Consider the following 24,389-nt stretch of genomic DNA (forward strand, 5'->3'; position numbering starts at 1 on the left):
TTGTGTGTGTGCCAGGCTAAATAAGATTTTTACAGTGATGGGCCCGTCAGAAGCAAACGGTGTGCTAGATCTCCTAAATGCTATGGAGGGACTCACACGAATGGAGGAGATCGAGTAAGCATGCAACACATAAACAAATGTGGTTGACCTCATTTTAGTCTGCGATGAAAAAAATGTGGCCATCAGTGATCTTGGATGGGTTCTTTCTCTTGTCGTGACAGGCTGGAGAGCTGGAGGATGGGTGATAGAGGAATAGAGCAGCTGACCAGACTCCTTCCTATGTGGACGGAACTCAGGAAGATCAGGTAGGCAGGAAGTTCCTATTGGTAAAAAATAAAAAAGAAAGGGTAGATAAACACTATTAGGCACTTACAGTACTGTCTGGTCTTTGATAACAGATTATTTTCAATGTGTCACGTTTCAAAAACGTTTGGATACTCTTCTTGTCTGTCTCGTATATCGTTGTGTATGTTCTGATTTTATTTATTCAAATTGTATATATATATATATATATATATATATATATATATATACACATACATATACAGTACAGGCCAAAAGTTTGGACACACCTTCTCATTCAATGTGTTTCTTTATTTTCATGACTATTAACATTGTAGATTCTCACTGAAGGGCATCAAAACTATGAATGAACACATATGGAATTATGTACTTAACAAAAAGTGTGAAATAACTGAAAACATGTCTTATATTTTAGATTCCTCAAAGTAGCCACCCTTTGCTTTTTGGATAACTCTGAAAACCCTTGGTGTTCTCTCAATGAGCTTCATGAGGTAGTCACCTGAAATGGTTTTCACTTCACATGTGCTTTTCAGGGTTAATTAGTGGAATTTTTTCCCTTATTAATAAAAAAGCAAAGGGTGGCTACTTTGAAGAATCTAAAATATAAGACATGTTTTCAATTATTTCATACTTTTTTGTTAAGTACATAATTCCATATGTGTTCATTCACAGTTTTGATGCCTTCAGTGAGAATCTACAATGTAAATAGTCATGAAAATAAACGCATTGAATGAGTATATATATATATATATATATATATATATATATATATATATATATATATATTGTGTATTGTTTTATTAATTATCTTTTGATGTGAGATCTGTAGTCGGTTAACTCCCCTAAAACCCCCACATTGTCAAGGTGTTATCACCAGGTTGTGTGCGCTCTTTACTTTATATTTTACACATATTCATCATTCATGTTATTATAATCCTGCAGGTAATTGTTGTATGGTTCTTGATGACTGCAGAGCCTTTGTGTGTTGTAGAAGGTTTCTTGGGTCGCGTGAGCAATCTTTTTTACACTTTGCTTTGAAATGTTCAAGCAGCCAGTATACTAGAGACAAGACGTGATTTAAAAAAAAAAGAGATATCTGAAATTCCCTCTGTAAAAACCGTTGACTCTACATGTCAACAAAATGGAACAAGATTTCTTAACCTGGCTGTTATCCAATGTTCTGTTCTGAAAATGTATGCAAACAAGCGCATATTTGATAAGATAATGCATCATTTGCATATTTTTAAAATAAAATGTAAGAAAACCTGTAATACAAAAAATGATTCGACTAAGGGAAGTTTCATGGTGATTTATGTTAATTAGAATGTTTACCCTATTCACCTGTAGTGAATTAAGTCTATATATTTCCTCTATGTTTTTAGGAGTAAAATATTTTACAAATCAGAATATGAATGATGCATGAAGAAACCCCTCTTTAAAAACCTTCAAAATATTGATGAATTCATCTGGAAAGTTTGGTGTATTTAAGTGCTGCTGAAGTGGAGATTTTTGCCTCAGAGTATGAGAACACACTTATTTTAAGAAAACAGCCTCTTAATTTGTATTACATGTTGTCAGAAATGTTATGTTTAAATATGCAAATTAGGCATTATGTAATACTAACTGTTGGTGAATTTTGGGGAAATCTATAGGTGAAAATAGACAAAATATACTGGAGTAGATTAAACAACCTAAATTTGTATTTCAGTTGTTTTCTTTCGACTTGACTAAAAGTTATGTTAACTTATTAAATAGAAGCAAAATAGCCCAAAACCTCAAAATTGACCCTTGAATGAAAAAAAACAACATTAGTTTGTCTGTATTTTCAATATAAATCAATCCTGCTGCTTTGCTATTTTTGGTTTCACTCAGGAATCATAGGCTTCACTAAATAATCATGCCTGTGTAAAATGATCACTCAATAAATACCGGCCATTTTATTAACTGTCACCACCTTCTTAATGGGGACCAGCTGCTTACATTGGCAGTAGGTTCTTCCTTTTAATGTGTGGGACTGACAGCAGCAGTGTGGCCTTCATTAAGTGTTGCTGTTTTTATTTATTCATGGCACGTGGTATTGTTGTTGTTGTACGTGTAATAATAATACATTTTACTCATAGCTCATTTTGCCCTTCAGCCCCTTGCTTCACAAAGAAGGCAAAAAAATAAAATACATTAAAAAGCACATTGAGGTTATGCATGGACCGGTTACCGGTTTCAAGGTATACCGCGGTTTGAAAAAGTCACGGTTTCAAAACCACTAAAATGTTCCGTCATACCGTTCCTGCGGTACGAGCTGTTTTTTATGAGTCGTCAAGAAAAGAAAGTGCAGTTTAGAAATCCCTCTTCCTGCCAGTGTGCTTTAAAAATCAAATATATTGGGTTCAATGGAGAGAGAATTTTTTTTTATTTTAACCCAGGCATTTCAAAATAAAGTTGTAATTGCAATACCGCAATACCGTGAAACCGTGATATTTTTCGCTGAAGGTTATCATAACGTCAGAATCTCATACCGGCCCATGCCTAATTGAGGTACACAAAGCGATAAAATATGCAAAGTTATTACGAGAGTGGAAAAGTGAGCCATGCCAATGAATCAAGTCAGACTCAAATTGTGTGTATCTTTTTATAGTGTGTTATGGCTGCTTCATTGCTTCTGATTTTAGTGCCACCTAGCGGTAGTATAACAAAAAAACACATAGGTTAGAGGCATTCTGCCTCTTACCTATTTATTGAAAACATATTTTATCTTTTTACATTTTATGTTATGTGGGTGTGTGTCTGCCTGTCTTCCAGTCTATCGAAGAACCTTATCAGCGACCAATCAGGAGACAAGCTACTTGAGGCTTTGAAGAGCTGTAGTCACCTGGAAGAGCTCCGGTAAGGACACAATGACATTTTTTTTAATGTTTGAATCATTCCTGTGAAAGCTGTTTTGGAAAACCAAATGAAATACCCTGTAAGAGGTGAAATATTCTTATTTTACATTTGCACTGCTTGCTCGCATGGCTAAAGACGCTATATAACATTAAAAAGAAACAAAGGGGACTGTGATAAAGACACAGTAGTGTTGAAACGTTTGTCTGCATTGTTGAAGACATTGTTGAAAATCAACCACTTGGAAGTTTGCTACCCTGGAAATGAGAAGCACCTATTTCAGCTGAGCCCTGTTTTAAGCTATATAACATTTGGTTCCATTAACACTTTTAATGTAGTCATTTCTAGTCTTCAATTTCAATTGTGTTCTTTGCTGAACTTTTCAGCTGTATTATTGTAGGGGTGGGAATCACCAGAGGTCTCACGATACGATATCATCACCATACTTATGTCACGACACGATATTATTGCGATTTTAAACATATTGCAATATTCTGCGATACATTGCAACTTAATACCCTTTTTTCCATCTTCAGACTTTTCCCAATTTCAAATGATGTCCCCACAAGGAAACTTTGTCAACATCTGCTTTATCTAAAAAGATACATGTCTCTGTTTCACTTGGATTTTATTGCCGCAAAATGGGATTGTCAAGCAGACAAACTGACCACCACATACATAGTAATAGTACAAAGTAGCAACTGTGTTGCCACGGACAATATCGCGATACTATGCTGTATCGTTTTTTTCCCCCCACCCCCTATATTATTGTATCATTTGTATCGTGTGTATTTTGGTTGAAGAGAAGAATATAAATTAAATATATTTTCATTTGCATATTTATATCAGCACAGAAATAAAACATCAACCTAATGCTTTCTCCCAGTCTGTCTAGTAACAGTCTCGGGGATCTCACTGCTGCCAGGATGGCCCTGGTTCTACCGTCACTGACGCGCATCACTGTGTTGGAGTAAGTCACACACACATTCATACTTGTTATTGACATTTATCACACTTGTCAGGCTTGTCCTGAGGTTTGTGTTCTTTATGCACATGTGCATCTTTTCCAGTATTTCAGAGAACAGGATTGGATATGAAGGGTCAGTGAGTCTGTCCAAAGCAATAACGTGCATGAAGAACCTCACCAAGATTCAGTAAGACTCTTAAGCTTCTGCTGTTTTGAGAGTCACAATCCTGATTGATGACTGGCTTTCCATTAAATTATATGTTTCTTTTTCTTGTACGGTCTGGCAGTCTGACCTCAATTGGGACTTCAGAGCTGTGTGCTGTAGCTGCCAGTCTGACCCACTGTCCCCTCATACAGGATGTGGGGTAAGATTCAATTCAATGTGTCAAATGATAACAGACATGATCTCAGGACCCTTTACCGTCAGAGTAGGTCCAGACTAGAGATGGACCAATACCATTTTTTGCTTCCCGATACCGATTCCGATACCAGAACTTGCGTATTTTATTATGTATTGACAGCTGTATACTACTATCCCTGTATGGATGTGATATGATTTCTGTTTTTGTTGTTCGGCCTGGGGCTGAGGTTAAACTTTTTTGTGAAACATGAACAAAATCAAACAATGAACGCCATAGAACTTTTATTATCCAGTTTGACCGTGAATCATAACGGAAAAAGAAGATAAATTCACTACTTTAAAATAGATTTTCTTCTTGGCTAAATTAGGTGTTATCTGATCGGTGCATAAACTCCAGTACTTTCCGATACCGATACCAGTATTTTAGGCAGTATTGGTGGCTTTTCCGATACTGGTATTGTTATCGGAACATCTCTAGTCTAGACGACACTGTAATTTACAGAGACCCAACAATTCTCACAAGAGCATACTCAGGGTTCAAGTCCGACCTGCAGCCATTTGCTGCATGTCTTCCCCTCTCTCCCCTTTCCTGTCTACAGCTGTCCTGTCTATTAAAAGCTAAAATGCCCAAAAAAATTTAATTTAAATAAATAACAGAAAACTCTATATCTAAATCTAGATTATAAATGATCATAATATAATACATTGGCAGCAAATAATGATGACGACATATATTACAGGCACCACTTACGTATTCTTTATGTGTTTACAAAACAACACAAAGGTGATTTGTGCGGTGTACTAGAGTAATAACATGAGATCCTGTGTGTTGAAGTTATGGTGTGTTCCATTTGTACTCAGAAGTCGGATTTTTGTGTTCGAAGCTTCCCCATTACGGAAATAGTGCACTATATAGTGTGTTCGCCATTTTTAGTGGTGTTGGAATTCTCTGCGGTTAATTTAATTCACTATATAGTCCACTAATAGATACCCACAATGCACTGCTAATTTGAGCGTACATACGATGTACCCTACATTTTACTCCCGTATACCACAATGCAACGCAGGCTCGTTTTCCCGGAGGAGAAGAACAAGCAGATGTCACCGCGAAAACTGAAAAGGAAAAATGGAGCGGACTTTGGTTTTTAAACAGTGGAAATGTAACATGCAACAAATATACAACATTTTACTATCCTCCTGGTTCAGGGACATATTAGAAGTTTAGAAGTTTGTTAACATGATGGCACGCCCGCCTCCGTCACACAAACAACATCTCCTGACGTAAGTCACACAACGATGTGTTTTCAGTGTACGAAGTCTCATCTGGACGTTCCATATATAGTTCACTGTGTAATAAATACTATATAGGGAAGAGTGAAAGGGTTCGAAACACAGCTAAAGTCAGAAGCATGCCCCCTCACCTCGGTTTTCCGAGCTCGGAACTCGGACAACCACAGAGTAACCCGAGCTAAAAATCCAACATGGCTGCTGCGTGCGTCAACAGTTGTGAAAGCTGTAGTAACACACAGTTATTAGCACTCCTGTCTTATTTGTGTCTCACTAAATCAGTCGTTTGTATGCACACAAAAAAACAGCGTAATGCGTTGTTTTCAACTGGCATTGCTAACAATGGCTAACCTGTCTAGAGCTAATTAAAACAATGAAAATCCGACTAGTAAATGGAACGCATTCAACTTGGGTGCGACGTCATTCCCAGCTTCGGCGTCCAAGTTCCGAGGTAAATGGTTAGGGTTTGGAATCACCAGAGCCACCAACCTCCTTAAGCGGATTTTCAGCATTTCATACTACTCGCTACCGTAGTCGTGCTGTGACCACGACATATGTTTTTCATTTAAATACATTAGTTTAGATTTTCTGGCCACCACGAAAAAAACGACAAAAACGTCCCTGTGAACACAAATCAATGGATTAAATACCATGACCATTTCACGAACTGCCGTGAGACTGGGTTGTGATACAGTAATGCCATGGAAAATATCGGGATAGTATGCTGTATCTATTTTTCCCCCCCCCCACCACCCCTAGTATCTGGGCAGTTTGTCACTTGAGAGGTGTTTTCACATTCCTCTCCTGAAGGTTGAGATATTTGTGCACTTCCTTGAAATTTGAAATTCAATGAGGGAGAGAGAGTAGATGTGCTTTAAGCCACTTTTTACAGTTATGTTCTATGTTTTATGAGGGATATTAATTAGTCTGTTAATTAAGTATTAACAGACTTTTGTAATGCATATGTTTAAAAGTGTCTGGAGTAGGACTTTAAGATCAGGTAGATGATCTGTGTGCTCTGTTGAAGTATCTTCCTGCTAAGTTTTTGGATGTAGAGTATCGACGACGTTCCACTTCCGGGATTCTACAGGTGGCGGGGGTAATTCTGCCAGATGTCCCTCTTTTTAGGCCGGATGTCCCACACCTTTCGCTTTCTTTGTGTTGCCATTCCAAACTCAGGTGGATTTATGACTGCTCCTCAGATCTCTGCGGGGTAAATCCAGACAGACTATCCGTCCAATCTGAGTTTTTAAAACAACTATTGAACGTACACATGTTCAACCAAAACAAGGCTATTTTGCAGAGGTACCGTTGTTGTGTCTGGGGCTTAGCGCCACCCAAGACGATCGTGATTGGTTTAAAGAAATGCCAATAAACCAGAACCAGAAGGCGGTGTGGACTAGCCAGACCCTCCTCCGCAGCGCTGTGAAGGAAGGTCTGGCAATGCGAGACTAGATGCAGAGTGGTAGCTAGCTTTCATTACTGCCAATAATCACAATGTGTGATAGATTTCACTCAGCTTACTCACTTTAAGCCATCTACATTCCATATACAGTACAGTGCCAACCCCTTTGGAGTTCCCTGCATTTTTGCTAAATTTGTGATAAAATGTGGTATTCAAAGTAAAAAAGAAAAGAAAATAATAATAGTAATAGACAAGCTACATCTGCCTGAAATGGTAACATTACAAAGAATTGCATGCATTGGTGTATTAATTAAATTATTTGCTTGAACATTCAACATCAGGTTGGAAAAAAGAAAGTGAACTCTAGTGTATGTCTCGATTGTATTTGTCTATTATAATATAAGTAACTTTGATGCAGATCAGACCATATTTTATGGATGAATTATGCATAAATGTTGGAAATTCCAAAGGGTTCATTTTCTTTTGCTTGGCACTGTATATGGGACACACACATGATCGATTCTGATTTCAAATGATTGATTGTGACAAATGAGGATTGATTGTTTTTCCAAATTCCAAACAGCTGCATTTTTCTCTGTTTCTAGTCTGGGATGGAATAATTGTGGTGATTACGTGGCAGTGGAGCTGGCCAGAGTTATGCCTCTCTGTCAGAAGCTGAACAGAATAGAGTGAGTTTGTGAAAATACGCACACATACACACACACACACACACAGTGTAAGTTTTCTCTTTTTTTATTGAATTCTTTAAGTTCCCTTTAAATTCTTTATTTTAGGTGTTTTCTAGATTTAGTTTTCCTATAGCTTTACCATCTTTATAAATGTTCCCCTTTTGTTTACTTTTTTGTTGTCTTTACTGAAATCAATAAAATGTGCTTCTGTGGGTTTAGATTTAAATTTAAAGCTGGACCCTATTTTCCTATGTTTTTGTGTCTAAGTGACTGATGGGAACAACAATCTTTGACATTGCTCGAGTATTACTGTAAGCAAGATCGCGGCAGTCGGCAGCGGCGAAACAAGCTACAATTTAAGTTAATTGTCCAGCTTGTATTTACCTTCACAAAAGTGCTTGTTTGGCCGCTGACAGGCTCGGATTAATATTCTAAGTGTCTGACAACATTATGGAAAGAGCCACCAGATTCCATGTAAATAAACAGTAATTTTAGCATCGTGAAATACACTTCATTCAAGGTCGACAGAAACAAAATAAAACTATGAAAAGACGTTTTGGGTCGTCTTTCCACTTTTCCAACCATCACAACTCTAGTTGAAATAAACGCATAGTTTACCGATTTACATGTGAAAATATGTTGGCTCTATACACACTAAAAATATATTTTTTTTTTTAAATAGAGACTGGTGGGTTTTTTGAAAAGGCCTCTCTCTGTAGGGATCCTTTCCATAATGTTGTCAAACACTTAGAATAATAATCTGAGCCTTTTAGTGGCAAAAACAGCACTTTTAGTGGACCAAATTGACGCTGAACATTTGCCCCATAGGGTTACATTGCAGCCCTGTCAGTGGCTGCCGGTTACAGCGTTCACACTTAATACTGGACCAATTTCAAAGATTGTTGTTCCCATCAGTCACTTACACACAAAAACATAGGAAACTAGGGTCCAGGTTGAAAAGAAACGGTAGTTACCTTTTAATTCCTCCATTAGTTGACTTACTTGTCCACCACAAACTCACACTTGGAGGGTATAAAACGGTGTGTATGTATCTGTTTATTTCTCCCAGTCTGGAGTCAAACACTGTGAGTGTTTTTGGAGCGGAGGCCCTGGTTAGAGCCTTACAGTCGTGTCCTGCTCTGCAGCTCATCAGGTAAACTTGCTGCCATGGTGCTGCCAAGGTTTGGCTTATACAGGCACCCGTAGATTTTGTTTATCACCTTCGCTATCTGCTGACAGCACATTGAATACTCACACTGTGTGACTTTTGATATTTTTTTCCCACTACAATTTATAATGACTTGATAATGCCTGCTATACTGTATATTTCAAATCAGCAGTATTTGTTGCTGCTTTTTTTAATATATGTAAACATTAAAAAATGTAAAATGTTCCACCACTGTGCTTTTCAGGCTGTGGAGGAACAAAGTCTCCCCCAGTGAGGCCCAGAGGCTCAGTCTGAGGGACAGGAGGCTGAATTTCTCATCCACCTAATGTGATCCATAGTATCCGAAGTAACATTCCAGTTCATCAGAATGTGCTACAGCTCTACAGAGATCAACCACTGCTACAGCCAGTGTTGGAAATTAAGCGGAGCAAAGGGCAAAAACAGCTTTTTTTTCAAACTCTTGCCCAAATTGTTTAGAGAGGTAAAAGTTGCTCCAGTAGGATCTCCATGTAACAACAAGAGCCTCTCTAGGGAACAATGTGATTTAGTACAGCTGTACTGTTGAATTTCTTTAAAGTGGCTATATGTAACTTTCAGTTTGTGTTGATTCTAGCGGCTGCTTTGGACAAAAACTGTAGTGTTTTTACCACACCTGCGGTCGTAAAGGTCTTTTCTTTACGGTGCCCACTGTAGATTACCGAGTTAGCGTTACGGGGAGGTCATATAGTTGCGATGAATGTTTTGCTCAGACAGTATCACTGTCACTGTGTCACGAGCCAAAGCATTAAGAGATTGGTGTAGCAACCAACGTAGTAATGACTTAGATTCATTTCATGACACCCACGGATGCTTTACACAGATACAGGGGGACAAGGGAAAAGAAAATAGTAAAAGGGGAAACCTCCGCGCTAAATGGAAGGGGAACGTAATTATATGTCAGCTACTGACGTACAACCACATTGAGTATTGTTAAGTTATTTTATGAATGAAATAGACATATTACATACCTAAGGGGCAATTTGGGGTGGGTTTGGAATCATTTACAATCCTGTAATTGTCTAAATCTGTTGATAGAATGTGTGAGTGTAGCGCTGTCTTACTAAAAACATATAAAATGGGGTTCTTTTCTCTGTTAGTCTCGTTTGCTGTCATTTAAGACCATTGTATGAAAAATGACAGAGCTTTAGAAACATAAAAAAGTTACATATAGTCACTTTAAGGTATTATTTTTTTTTTAAAGAAATATATGACTATGCACTTATTGGCCTCTAGTTTTACAATGGTAAACTGGCGTAAACAGCTGACAGTGGGGCGGGGGACACAAAATGTCAGAAACTCACCGAGGATGACTCAAAAGATGAAGTGGGATAAGCACAGGACGTAGAGTAAAAATGCAATACGCACAACAGAGAAAAATTACTTTGGGAATATTAAAAAAATTAATGAAATAAGCATCAAAAATGATCTTACAGAAAATAATGTAATCAATAAAATAAAATTGTGAGTCAGTAAACCTAAAGGTCCCAATAGGGATATTATAAGAATGTTATACAGGGCTTACATTGATAGAAATAAGTGAACTAGTGCTCCAGAAAATTCACTTTTTCATTTGTTTAATTGATATAGCACTTGTTAATAGTGTTTCCCAGCAGCACATTGCTTTGCTTCTAACCAAACAAAAAAATGGCTTAAAGTTTATTTGTATGCAGTTTTTCCTTTAGGATTTTTTTTAGCAGTGGGGGCAGGTCTGTCCGAACAACATTTTTTTTTTGGATCAGCTCCAACTTTTTCGGTCTCGTTACTACCGGCTCTGCGCATACCGTACTATCACTGCTCTATCCCACACCGCCGTGAACCTAGAGGCCAAGAGGTAAAACATTCTTTGGTTTCCAGTAAGTTTAATGTGAGAAAATACTTCCTATATTCAACGCTGATACACTGAGTCACTTTGCACCGTAATGTGTTTACAATAATTAGAGGCCACATTAGTGAAAACACAATAAATCATAAACTGACAGTAAAGGAAGAGTTGAAATGAGGAACCACCCCTCTCTGTTATCTGCTCTTATGGTCATTATAGGTTGTGGTCTCTATCCAATTTGCATATTGATTTCTGCTGTTTTCATGGAAAGCTATTTAGTTAGCTAAAACTGAATTTCAAATTTTGTGAGTGAGTGAATTATAGATGATACTATTTATATTGAACAAGAAGTGTGAAGAACCTTAAATTTTGAGAATAACAGATTCTAGTTTCTTGTGCTGATAATGCTACAATGATGCTCTTAATGAGCTATTCTGAGACTAAATCACCATATTTCCTCACCCATTCTTCTACGTGTTGTTAGTGTATTAAGCTTTTCCTTTTTATTCAGTTTCATTATGATGTTTTTTAAATTTTTTATTCAAACTTTATTTAAAGGTTGTCTACAAAGACACTGGATTTTAATGAGCACACACAGGGATGCCCTGTGGTACTGTAGCTCATCTGTTAGAAGGGTTTTTTCCCTTCTAAAGGTTAGACTCCTTGCCATTAATTTATTCTATGACTTGCTCTAAAATGTACTTGAGATTAAAAAAGAAAAAAGCCTTGAGTTTTGTCCTTTATTTACACTTTACACGATTAGTTTCTTTATTTCTTTCTTTCAACAACTTGCCACTAAACTTTTTAAACTTTAACTTAATAAACAAAGACATTTCTATAACATGGAACTTTATTTCTGTTAAATCTCAGAGACAATATGTAATACATATAAACATTAAAAAATGTAAAATGTTCCACCACTGTGCTTTTCAGGCTGTGGAGGAACAAAGTCTCCCCCAGTGAGGCCCAGAGGCTCAGTCTGAGGGACAGGAGGCTGAATTTCTCATCCACCTAATGTGATCCGTAGTATCCGAAGTAAAATTCCAGTTCATCAGAATGTGCTACAGCTCTACAGAGATCAACCACTGCTACAGCCAGTGTTGGAAATTAAGCGGAGCAAAGGTCAAAAACTGTTTTTTCAAACTCTTGCCCAAATTGTTTAGAGAGGTAAAAGTTGCTCCAGTAAGATCTGGAGCAAAACTATTTCCACATACACACATCATGTTTACATTATTAAGAGTGGATTATTAATAGTTACATATTTTAATGTTTGTTTTTCTTAGTTAAGATGATGTGTCAAGATAATCTAGTTTCTACAGTACATAAGTCAATTTTTTTTCCACACAGCTTGCACAAAGCTCTTATTTCATTCAGACTAATGCCAACAAGAGCAACTGATATGGCAGCTGCGACTGTCAGTGTTGAATTTTGGCCATATACAGTCACAGGACTCCCATTCCTTCATGATGATCTGGCACTCTCTTGTGGTTAATACTGGAGTTGCACATGTGGTGCAGTTTGTGCTCCCCTCCTCATTCACAGATGCACATAGACAAGACATAACGCACTACCCACAGTTATACTGATGTTTCATGACTGAATCTAGGCTCTATTAATACTGTTCTGTTCTGTCCTTATCACTGTCTTTTGACAATTGTTACATTAAACTACACACATTCTCCTTATGTCCATTTGAATAATCAGTGTTTGTTGTGGGTAACATACAGTAGAATGAAGTCATGTACTGAAGTAGGCTTACTGTACAATTTTGAGGTAGGCTACTTGTAGGCTACTCCCACTACTTTTATGTGACAGCTATAGTTACTAATGACTTATAGTTCATATTTTTACATAAAATATATGTAATCAGTTTATAATCTTTTGTTATGGGTGAAAAAACCCAACACTAGGCTATATCGATTAGCTTCGATCAGCTCCACCAACATCAAACATAAACAGTTATCAGTAATCATAATCAAAAAATATAATATAACAGTAAGAGTGGCCATTCTGCTGCATAATAGGTAGGCCTGTTTTTGCATTTGCTTGTGTACATTTATAATGCAACCGCAATGTGTTGAAGTTATGAACAAACTTGGGTCGTAATACATGTATTAACCACAAGAGGGTGCCAGTGGAACAATATGCTTTCCATACTAGATTTTACAATACTACGTATTACAGAAACAACCAGTATTATGCTGGTCATTAAATAATACCATAATGTACGACAATCGCACAAAGCATGTCTATATGAGTGTCAAGTCTACCTGTGATACTAAAATATATGATAGTAGGCTACTTAAAAAAACAACAACACACACACACACGCGCGCGCGATTAAGACGGAAGCGCTTTGCATTCGTTTGACAGCGACGCTTTTATTTTGTAAGGGGAACTCGTAGCACTTCCGGCCGTAATGTAGTCCAGTTAGCTTGACGCAGCTCGGTCCATCAGTGCCAGAGAGAAGAGAACAGAGTCCAGGTAGCTACGAGGATGATTTATGTTCACACACTGTTGCGTCTTCCAGGATACTCGGCATAAAAATGGCAACAGCAACATCAATGTTCAGTCTTTGGTAGAAAAAAAAGCTTTGGGGGATTTCATTTCTCCTCACTGAGCGCGGTAATTAAAAAAGAAAATTCTAAACTGAAAAGCGATAAAGAAGTTGGACGTAATTTACTGAGGTGAGCGTGACATCAGTTTTCATATTTGTTCCTCTTTGATATTCATTTGTAGATATTTAACAATTAGGTGGTGTGTGGCGTTTGCTGTTAGAAGCTGAGGGGCGCTCAGTTTTCAAAAAATGACTCCGCAACCAAAATGTACTACAGTCCGTTTGCTGGTTAGAAGGGTTAAGATGTTGGAAGGATGTGACATTTTACTTCACACCTTTCATGCTTGGTGAATATCAAAGGTAACAGACAGAAGTGCGCGCGCGTGTATTTTTTTTTAATTTCATGTTCAATTTAAATTGACAAATCTCTAAATGATTACTGTTTACAGTCTGAACTTCATTTCTATTGGCCACTTTGGCACGAATATGGCAGCCAGGACGTGCAATTAGACTTAATGTGCAGAGCTCACTCTGCTATTAAGTAGCCTATGAAACGGCTTCCATGCTGTTTTGCTCGTCAGTCAGTTACACTTAGCCTCCTCTCTCTCTCTCTCTCTTTCTCTCTCTCTCTCTCTCTCTCTCTCTCTCTCTCCCTCTCTCTCTCTCTCTCTCTCTAAATGCTCTGTCCTCCTGCAAAGAGGGAACTCAGGTGTGGATGTGAAGTGTGATTGGCTGTGAACGTCTTCAGCAGGGTTAGTTGGGTCAGTTGGTTGTAGCCCTACTATAGTAGGCCTACAACCAAACACCTTAACAAGACTGCCAGGCCTCTGGCTGCCTGTAGTTTGGCTGGTTTGTGTATCATCCTGCTACCCATGTACCTGTAATGCACTCAAACACATAGTGCTGCTCCACTCTCCTACACACAAAGTGCAAATGGTCTTTGTATAATGGCACACTAAAAGAGATGTAATATGGTCTTAATAGCAGGTCCAGGTTGTTTGCAGCTGCAGTAAATCATTCCAAGCGGAGTTGGTTCAGCAGCTTTAGTATTACCATTGGAAGACAGGAAAATCATGTTATGAATAAAATGAAGTGGCATATTAAACTGGGCCTACAATAATGTGTAGGGTGGCATAAATCCTTTCTACATACCTTTTTAGTGCATAGAATACTAAGCTATTAAAATAAGTGTTGGCATAATTTTACAAATCATGTTTTGATGTTAAACATGCATGTGGCACAATGAATCCTTAGAATTAGCTGTATCTGTGGATGGCAACCTTAGTGACTACCTTATCTATAGGCCAGTAAGCCTATAATCAATGTTATTTTTTTAACGAATAGGCTGATTTATATTTGCTAATATTATGTTGGATTCATGTTATGACATCTTAATTTAAAAAAAAAAACATTAGTCTCGCTTTGCCAGACCTTCCTTCACAGAAGCGCTGCAGGGGTCTCTGGCGAGTCCAAACAGCATTCCGGGATGGGAGAAAAACGTGCTCTGGTTCATTGGCATTTCTTCAAAACCAATCACAATCGTCTTGGGCGAGGCTAAGCGCCGTACGGAGCAACGGCAGCTCTGCGTGTACGTTCAAAAGTTGTTTTTGTCATGCAACAGGAAACTCAGATTGACCAGACAGTATAGATAGCTGTCTGCCCCGCAGAGATCTGAGACAAAGTTAACCCTAGTCCTCATAAATCGACCGCAGTTTAAAATGCCAACACAAAGGAAGCCCAAGGCAACGGAGCAATCCTGGAAGTGGAATGTCAAAACATTAACAGTAATTTGCCGGCCCCCCCTGCACTAACTCTGAGGACCCCCTAGGGGTCCCGGACTCCCTGTTGAAGATCTCTTATCTCTTAACAGTAGACATTCTTTTTCTCCCGTGAAGCTCTGAAAATCATTCTTGACAATTAGAGGCAGGATATCCTGCTGTAACACCTGCCCTAATGCATTGCAGCATCATGTATGAATTGGGTGGTGGCCGGGTTAGCTCAGTTGGTAGAGCAGGCACCTGTTTATAGAGGTTTACTCGTTGACGCAGCGGCCTCGGGTTGGACTCCGACCTGTGGCCCTTTGCTGCATGTCATTCCCCTTCTCCTTCTCTCTCCCCTTTCACGTCTTCATCTTCTTTCCTGTCGAATTAAAGGCCTAAAATGCCCAAAAAAATAATCTTTAAAAAAAAAAATGCATGAATTGGGTGGTGTCTGTAAATGGGTGCTAACAGACATTTTGTGTCTTTGAATATTCATGAGCTTGGAAAAAGGAAGTGCAGTCTTTAATTATTTCATCCATTCATCATCCATGAACAATGAAAAAATAAGTATCCAGTCAAAACAACCTTTCACCACCTATGAATGACTGAGTAAATGAATGAACCTGTTACACTGGTATTTTCAGGACATCACCACTACCAGTATGACATCACAGGAGCAGACCGGGGAGGAGCACGCTGCTTATGACACATTAGTATCTTAGCAACTGACAGCATCCTTTTAGCTTGCCGCTCTGAGAACAAAACCACCTTTGTGGACACAAGGTGGTGTGTTGTTTATCTGTCCTTAAAGCCTCTAGGAAATTATTTCAAATATGACACAAGTTATTACTGAGAACAACATGACGTAGTTCTTATTACACTCAAAAAGTGTTAATATACATACATACGTTTTCTCTTCATGCCTTTCTCCTTGCCTGAGACTTCTCCATTTTGGAGGTTCTGTGATGGCTTTGATCTGTGTTTCTCTGTGTGTGTGTGTGTGTGTGTGTGTGTGTGTGTGTGTGTGTGTGTGTGTGTGTGTGTGTGTGTGTGTTTACATAATACTGGATATAATTGGGGTTTCCTGAGGGCAGCCATGACCTACACCAGAGTCAACCTTAATGGCCAAGGCCTTAAGATTCTGCTTGTGTGTTAACGCCTGTGTTTGATTCTTCCTCAGTGGTTATTTCTAGCCTAACAGTATTAGTGTCATTAGTCTAATTAAACTGAAGTATTTAGGCTGTAAAACCCCAGGAGAAATATTGTAATTGTGATGTAACCGATTTTTTTTACCCAGTACTTGTGTACTTTTTTCCCTTCTTTCTTTGTTTACATAATAATATACTCCTAACAGAAATAAACATTGAAATGTTACCTAAATTCAATATATTTCAAACACTTTCTCTAAACCACTGATTCCTGAAGTGAAATGCACACTCAACAGATTTGGATTTGTATGTTGCTAGCATCTCATTTTTTCTCTGCAGTGGTGTTTCTAGTCATTTATGATTTTGTCAGCTGTCAGTGTAAGACACACATAACACACGTGCCTCCTGTGAAGGGTTACACAAGACCCCTAACGAGTAACTAAAGTTTGTACATGTTATCCTGGAGAGCAGCCGTCACCGTGTATGTAAACAACAACCTACAGGACAGTTTATTTCCCAGAGATTGTGGTAAATTATGTCATAGAAATGTCTTTGTTTATTCATTGTTCAACACACCAACATACAGTTAATCCCTCTCTGACCACAGGTTACCAAAGTTTATATATATATATATATATATATTTATTTTTTTATTTTTATTTTTTTGTGCAGTTTGTCTTTTATGAGTTTAAATATCAACAGAGAAAGTATCTATACAAACACATTGGTAACTTTTTTTTTTTAGCATATTTAAGCCTTAATTATAGACAGTACAGAGTTAACAGGAAATGAGCAAGAGAGAGAGAGGGGGGGGGGGCATGTTCAGCCCCTACAAACTAGCAAAACATTTATTTAAAGTGGACATATTATGCTTTTCCATATTTTCTGTCATATTTTTAATGTTAAAATGTCAAATTTTCCTGTTAAACTTCAAATAATGAGGTAACGTATTTTAGAGAAATCCCCTGATTTCCAACTGTTCTGAACGCTCCGGTTTCAACAGTATTTTCTACTCTCGTTTAAGTTTTACTTAACTCTAAGCCGGCCTTCTATGATTGGTCATCTGCTCCAGGTAGGCAGGAGTGGAGTGTTTGGTTTTTTAAGCTACTGCGGTGTTAACATTGTTACATGTAGCTACATGCTAACGGCAGTAAAAGATGTAATCTCGGCTGCCAATGTTGTTAAATTCTCCCCAATTCTGGGTCACATTACTCCTGAAACACTTCCGGTTATGTAGTATTTGGTTAAAAGCCTTTATCTGCGTTTTTTTTTACTGTAGAAAATGCTGCTATATTCTATTAGTGTCCACTGCTAACTATAGTAGCTACATGCTAACGGCAGTAAAAGATGTCATCTTGGCTGCCAATTTGTTAAATTCTCCCCATTTTCGGGTTGCATTACTGCTGAAACATGTCAGATTGGGTAGTGTTTGGTATATAAGCCTTTATCTCAGATTTTTGACTGTAGAAAGTGCTGCTTCTTTCCATTACAATCTAATGTTAGCCTAGTGCTAAATATTAGGTAGCTGCATGCTAACTCGAGATAGCTGTAATCTTGGTGGCCAATGCTGGTAATTTCTCCCCAATTTCAGGTCACTTTACTGCTGGGACATGTCCGGTTATGTAGTATTTGTTTTAGAAGCCTTTATTGGTGGTTTTTCACGGTAAAAAAGTGCTGTTATATACTCCGTTGCAGTAACTCCAGCTTCAACCAGTGAAACAACAGCAGAGGCTGATTGGTCATCTGGGGTCCGTTCCAGGAAGGCGGTTTAACAAACTCTGAGTCTAACCCTGATCTCTGAGTTGATTTACCCTGAGATGGGAAACTCAGAGTTTTCGGTTCCAGAACAGCTGATACGAGTCGGTTCAATCAACTCAGAGTATGTTCATGCGCGTGCACCACCACATTAAAAAGGCAGTATGAATGGAGCCTTGATACTACGATTCACCATGGTAACAACCACAACAAACGGGTCGGTGGAAATACTCATGTGCACAAACAGCGAGTTTGAACATGCATTTTGTTAAAAAAGCAAGACAGGGGCTGCTGCTGCAAAAGAGAGAATTGGTGTGGGAGAAAATTGCTGCTTGAGTCAATGCGTACGCATTAACAGTGTATTAATTTCATATTTAATCACAGTTAACTTATAATATTACGGTGAAAACTGGAATTGTATTACACCTATAATTTCATTTGGGTGCAATCCTGCGGGCGAAAAAGTAAGCTATACTAATCCCATTCTGAGGCTGCAGCACCATGATCATTAACAGAACTATAATTTTTAATCATTTATTTCTTTTTAATGGCTCTCACTGGTTTGTGTCCAGGGAACATTACAAAAAACGTTTAAAAAGCGTTTCAGAGCGAGTCACACTTCTGACAGCTCTGCATACAGTGGCTTTACTATTACAGTATGATCCGTATACACACCAATAAAGAAAACTGCTGTTTGCAAAAAACGTAATGCGACACAAAGAATCTGCTGGGATGTTAAAGCATGTCCACGATGGTGGATGATGTTAGTGATATGAGGACGGATAAGGTATCTACATATCTAATGGCCTGTGAAAAAATGTGGAAATGAAAATAAATTTAGTCAGGACTCAATATCATCTCCCGACGTAAACTCTCTGTGAAGTAATACAGCTTTTTCATCAACGGGATCGTCGACAAAAGGACATGACATGTTTGAGAAAAAAACGTTTTATAATCTGCCTAACAATAAGGTTTTTTATTCATGCAGATAACAAACTGCATTAAAATGATACGCCTGATACAGACTGACTGAATGAATGAATGAGGAAATCAGAGAGAAAAAAACTTGAGTTTCTTGAAGAAAACCTGCTCCCGACCAGGTTAGGTTCACAGGCTCAGTTACCATAGTAACTGACTCTGAGGTTAAGTTACCTCTCTTTCTGAAACAGAAAACCCAGAGTTTCCCTCATCTCAGGGTTAACAAACTCAGAGTTTTCACTAAACCTGCTTTTTGGTTTGTTTTTTTAAGATTAAAAGATTAAAGATGTACTCTTGGCTGCCAATGTTGTTCAATTCTTCCCAATTCTGGGCCACATTACTCCTGAAACATTTCCGGTTTTTAAGTATTTGGTTAAAAGCCTTAATCTGCGTTTTTTTTACTGTAGAAAATGCTGCTATATTCTATTAGTGTCCACTGCTAACTATAGTAGCTACATGCTAACGGCAGTAAAAGATGTCATCTTGGTTGCCAGTTTGTTAAATTCTCCCCAATTTTGGGTTGCATTACTGCTGAAACATGTCAGATTGGGTAGTGTTTGGTAAAGAAGCCTTTATCTGCGAGTTTTGACTGTAGAAAGTGCTGCTTCTTTCCATTACAATCTAACTTTAGCCTAGGGATAAATATTAGGTAGCTGCATGCTAATGCGAGATAGCTGTAATCTTGGTGGCCAGTTCTGGGAATTTCTCCCCAATTTCGGGTCACTTTACTTCTGGGACATGTCCGGTTGTGTAGCGTTCGTTTTAGAAGCCTTTATTGGTGGTTTTTCACGGTATAAAGTGCTGTTATACTCCGTTGCAGTAGCTCCAGCTTCAACCAGTGAAACAACAGCAGAGGCTGTGACAAAGTATTATCCAGAAAATGGTATATATTAGTTGCCTTTTTAACTGAAATGGGGGTGCACACTCTGCTGTGTGCTCTGCCTTTTAATTACCTCAATTTTACGTTGCTAACAACTCTGACACACCCACCAAACGAGAGAATTGGAGGATTGCACACCATTTCACCCTGTTCCGAGGAAACATGTCATTCAACCCGGAAACCGTAGCAAAACGGTGCACGCCATTTTGAGATTGAACGTGTCCCTGGTTATCAGCTATCATGTCACTTGAACTAGCGCCATCATCAGGTCAAATATATCACATGTCCAATATAGAGCTTTAACGATTAGACTATTAACTGATTAATATAAATCAATTAATCATTTTTCAAGCAACAAAATCCAAATCTGATGGTTCCAGGTTCATAAATGTCAGAATGTGCAGCTTTTTATTCTTAAAATAATAGTAAAGTCAATATGTTTGTGTTTGGGGCTGTTGGTCACACAAAACAAGGCATTATATGACATCATCTTGTGCTCTAGGACATTGTGATGGGCATTTTCCATTTTTAACTGTGATGTTTTATAGATAAAACTTTCAACAATGAAAATAATCGTTGAAGCTAATCCAATATTTTGGTTTATGACCACATACCTGCAAAACCTCCACAAGCCTCTGCTGTACTTTGTGCTTAGTGCTAATAATTAGCAAATATTAGTTTGCTAACACTCAGATGGTGAACATAATGAACATTGTACCTGTTAAACATGAGAATGTTCACATTGTGCTCTTAGCACCAATAAGTGCCAAGAAACAGCCAGTGTGTGGGCATGTATGAAACTGAAGTTTATTCTACTTATTTCTACTTGTTTTCTTTCCTCCAGGGTAATTCATTGTGACCTCAGACCATGGCATACACTCTAGGCTCGACCGCTGAGGACCAGACACGCAGTGTCGCACCTCAACACTGCATCACTCGGGTGGAGCTGTCCGTCACTGCAACCAGCCTGCTGGACCGAGATGTAGCCTCCAAGTCGGACCCCTTCTGTGTTCTCTTCCATGAGGTGGATGGGAACTGGGTGGAGGTAAGGATGGATCGATGATGGGATAGGAGAAAAACTGACAGATGGAGAGAGAAGTGGAGGTGGAGATGTACTAGAGCAGGGATGGACAGCATTGATTATAGAAAGGGCCACAAAATCTTTATCCTCACTACCTGAGGGCCAGATTGTGACTGTTCACCACCAGTAGGATACTGTAACCCTTATTATTACACACATACTTAATGAGTGAAAACAACAAAATATATACCGGTAATCAAAGTTTATTTATCCAGCATCTCTATTTTTCATATTCAAATGCATTTAGTAGTGCTTCTATTCATTTAATGAACTTAACACAGAAACAAAAAATCCACATTCCTTAGTGATATACAATTATTTTAGTGGAGTGACAAAAATTATCATTCAATAAAATAACTATTTTCTGATTTTGTTTCCAGGCACACTAAGCACATTGGTTTGCTTTTGAATTCTGTAAAAAGATAATCTGTTTCCCATCTTGCCTGGAAGACACAATTCTCTTGGTCCAGTTTTCTTTTTTGACCGCTTATGTCTCTTTTCGCGCCGTGTGTCGTTGCCGGTCAAGACCTGACGAGGCCGCAGTTGCTTGGCAACAAACCCCTTGCCTTTCAAGGGAGCGCCCTCTAATGGTGGACACTGCAGTATATAATTACAATTGGAATGTAATGGGCCGCTTGCTCCCAACACCTGTGAAACCAACAATTTGTTATTTGGAAACTGATTTGCGGGCCGCACTGAGTGAGGACAAGGGCCGCATGCAGCCCAGGGGCCGCCAGTTGCCCATCCCTCTACTAGAGAAAGGGACAGGAGTAAAGGAGAGGCATTTGTTTAGGAAACAGGAGAGAAATCAGTGGGGTATGAAAATGGCAGATTGAGGAGAAAAGGCTGAACAGAGAGATAATACATTAGCGTTCGGATCATGAGGAGTCAAACCCATTTCTGGTGCTTCTCTATGCTGTTTATTTCAACTCTATGGAGGTGGAGAGAAGAGGATAAAAGGGAGGCAGAAATAAATAGAAGACTGAAGGGAGGATGGAAAATTTAAAAAGTGTTAGAAGTGCTTTCAAGGCCACCCTGCTGGCTCTTCTAGCAAAGAACGAACAGAGGATTTTCTTTGTTGTCTATGTTGTTTTGCAGACAGTATATATTGTGAGCCAGATCCAAACTCATGATGTCTTGACCATCTGGCATGAGCCCTGGCGTGCTGAGCCCAGTAGGATGTGGCAGCATTTGTGAGCGTTCTTTTAAACGTTGTTCTGGCACTGCATAGTCTTGGTTAAAGGCTCTACTATGAATGCCAAGTTAATGATATAAGGTTCCACAAGTAGGATCCATCATGGGTTGATATTAGCTTATTGCATATATATTTGTGTTGATGTATATGTCGGGCGACAAGTCATAAGACATTTGACGATTTAAAATGATACAGTCTATGGTTTGTTTCCAATCGGTTTGTACCAGTCGGAAGTCATCGGCTATCGGCCTGATGACGATTTAGCCTCTGGGGGCCAACGGACAATATTTCTGGGGTTCCGCTGTAGCCAGCAGATATCCAGGATAATGGATTTTCGAGGCCAAGACTACCTCTTTTGTGCGCCAGGTCCAATTACCAACTTGAGATGCGAGAATAGAGCTGGAGTTGAGGGATAACGTCTCTATAATTATCTGCATGTGAATGCAGATAAAAAAAAAAAAAAAACGTAATAAAAAGCTAAATGGTCGTCAAACCATAGCTGATGGATTCTGAGATTGCATTTTGGCCAATGCATTCCACCTCTTTTGCTCTCCACACAGACTGTTTACCTGCATGCAACCAAAGCCCGCTCAAACGTGATTGGTCAATACCCCTCAGATTACAAACAGAGACCAGAACGCTTCCGATACCATAATATTTTCCTGTTGCCTACAGATTCTGCATTCAAATGCAGATATGTTAATATAGATTGGGTTTTTTTTATAAATCTGCACAAAATTTGTCTTTAGGTTTCACAGGTTAAACAGGTTAAACATTTATTTTATTTTATTTTATTTTGTTCATTGTGTATTTATTTTTATTTAAACTTTTGAATACCACACAGAGTGCTTGAATATTTTCAGCTCCAGCTTACTATTTGAATTTATGTATTATATGAATTGTGATCACTCGTAACATAGTAGGTAGTAAACTTGACATTCCAGTGTAGAAGGAATACAGGACTAGAAAAAGGCAAAGGAAAAAGGTGTATGTGCAATAATTCAATAGCATAAGTGTTTAGCAAAACACTGAATTATGATTTTTGCAATCCTTACATTTTTTGGATACAACTAGAGCAGTGGTCTTCAACGTTTTTTAGGCCTGGGACCCCTTAGCTGAAAAATAGACTGAGTAGGGACCTCCTACTTGACCAATTGAGTTGCATATTAAACTTGGCCCAATGGATGAAAATAAATGTATATTATTTATACATCATGTTTTAACATTAAACATACATGTGAAAGGCACAGTGAATCTTTAAGCTTAACTGTACGGCTACCATAGTGGCTACCTTATATAGTAATGTTCTTGGCACAAAGGCAGCATTTATACTTTGCCACGTGGATAATTGCAATCAGACTTCGAAAAAGGGCAAATTGCACTGAGCTGCAAAACTTGATGGGCGTGTTGCCCTGTAATATCATTAGCGTAATATAATTTTTTTGAACCGCAACTTGAGATGGGGCAGATAGTGGTTGCAAGTGAAGCTCAATTCATGGTGCTATCAGCCGCCTCAGTCCATTCTTTGTGAATTCGCCCCTGACAGTATACCTCTATCAAATAAATATGGGTTTAAGAACCTTTGATGACCGACTATGGCAGACATGAGGTGCTGCTGTGGCTTTATGGTGCTTCAGAGTCCCTGTCGTAACTGGGATGTTGACATGAATGAAAACTGGCCACCCATGGTAAATCCACACAGGTGATTTTATTTATGGTATCTGATTAGACCTCCTCTCAGGACTGTGTGGGTGTCGGTACACGATCCGTGCTGCCTGCACGATCCGTTCTGCGCATGCGCAAGATGTTCGCGAATGCGCAGATGATAATCCTGTTTTACCGAGGATACGTCACTGCACGATCTGTTCCACGCTAGCCTCCACCGGGAAGCTAACGTTAGTTTAGCTAACAGCTAATTCGGCTAACCGCTAGCTGACAGCTAGATTCAGTCTAAAATAAAGTTAAGTCAAACTTAATGGGAAAAGCAGGCTACAGCTATATTAAGACTTTACGGTAAGAACAATAAAGACAAGTATTGAGTGATTGTATTTTAAATGAGCACAAGTAAAGCAGAACTGACGTAACAGCTGTTATATATTATTACATGCTGTCTCAGC

General features: G+C 38.6%; 2 protein-coding genes across 4 annotated transcripts in view; both read left to right on the forward strand.

The window, feature by feature from the left end:
* Nucleotides 1–11,648, forward strand: part of nlrc5 (NLR family, CARD domain containing 5) — a 71,530-nt gene extending 59,882 nt beyond the window's left edge. For both annotated transcript variants that reach the window (XM_039808010.1, XM_039808011.1), the window contains 9 exons: nucleotides 16–114; nucleotides 222–305; nucleotides 3,100–3,183; nucleotides 4,067–4,150; nucleotides 4,251–4,334; nucleotides 4,435–4,512; nucleotides 7,806–7,889; nucleotides 8,959–9,042; nucleotides 9,302–11,648. In XM_039808010.1, coding sequence (XP_039663944.1) covers nucleotides 16–114; nucleotides 222–305; nucleotides 3,100–3,183; nucleotides 4,067–4,150; nucleotides 4,251–4,334; nucleotides 4,435–4,512; nucleotides 7,806–7,889; nucleotides 8,959–9,042; nucleotides 9,302–9,383 — 763 coding nt within the window. In that variant the 3' untranslated portion in view covers nucleotides 9,384–11,648. The remainder of the gene's footprint in view (nucleotides 1–15; nucleotides 115–221; nucleotides 306–3,099; nucleotides 3,184–4,066; nucleotides 4,151–4,250; nucleotides 4,335–4,434; nucleotides 4,513–7,805; nucleotides 7,890–8,958; nucleotides 9,043–9,301) is intronic.
* Nucleotides 11,649–13,334: 1,686 nt separating this feature from the next.
* cpne2 (copine II) overlaps nucleotides 13,335–24,389 on the forward strand; it is a 66,789-nt gene continuing 55,734 nt past the window's right edge. The window contains exons 1-2 of one of the 2 annotated variants that reach the window (XM_039808015.1): nucleotides 13,335–13,605; nucleotides 20,841–21,041. In XM_039808015.1, the coding sequence (XP_039663949.1) occupies nucleotides 20,865–21,041 (177 nt within the window). In that variant the 5' untranslated portion in view covers nucleotides 13,335–13,605; nucleotides 20,841–20,864. The remainder of the gene's footprint in view (nucleotides 13,606–20,840; nucleotides 21,042–24,389) is intronic. The other variant, XM_039808016.1, reaches the window with a different exon arrangement.

Source organism: Perca fluviatilis, chromosome 8 (genome assembly GCF_010015445.1).
Source record: "Perca fluviatilis chromosome 8, GENO_Pfluv_1.0, whole genome shotgun sequence".
Classification (NCBI taxonomy): domain Eukaryota; kingdom Metazoa; phylum Chordata; class Actinopteri; order Perciformes; family Percidae; genus Perca; species Perca fluviatilis.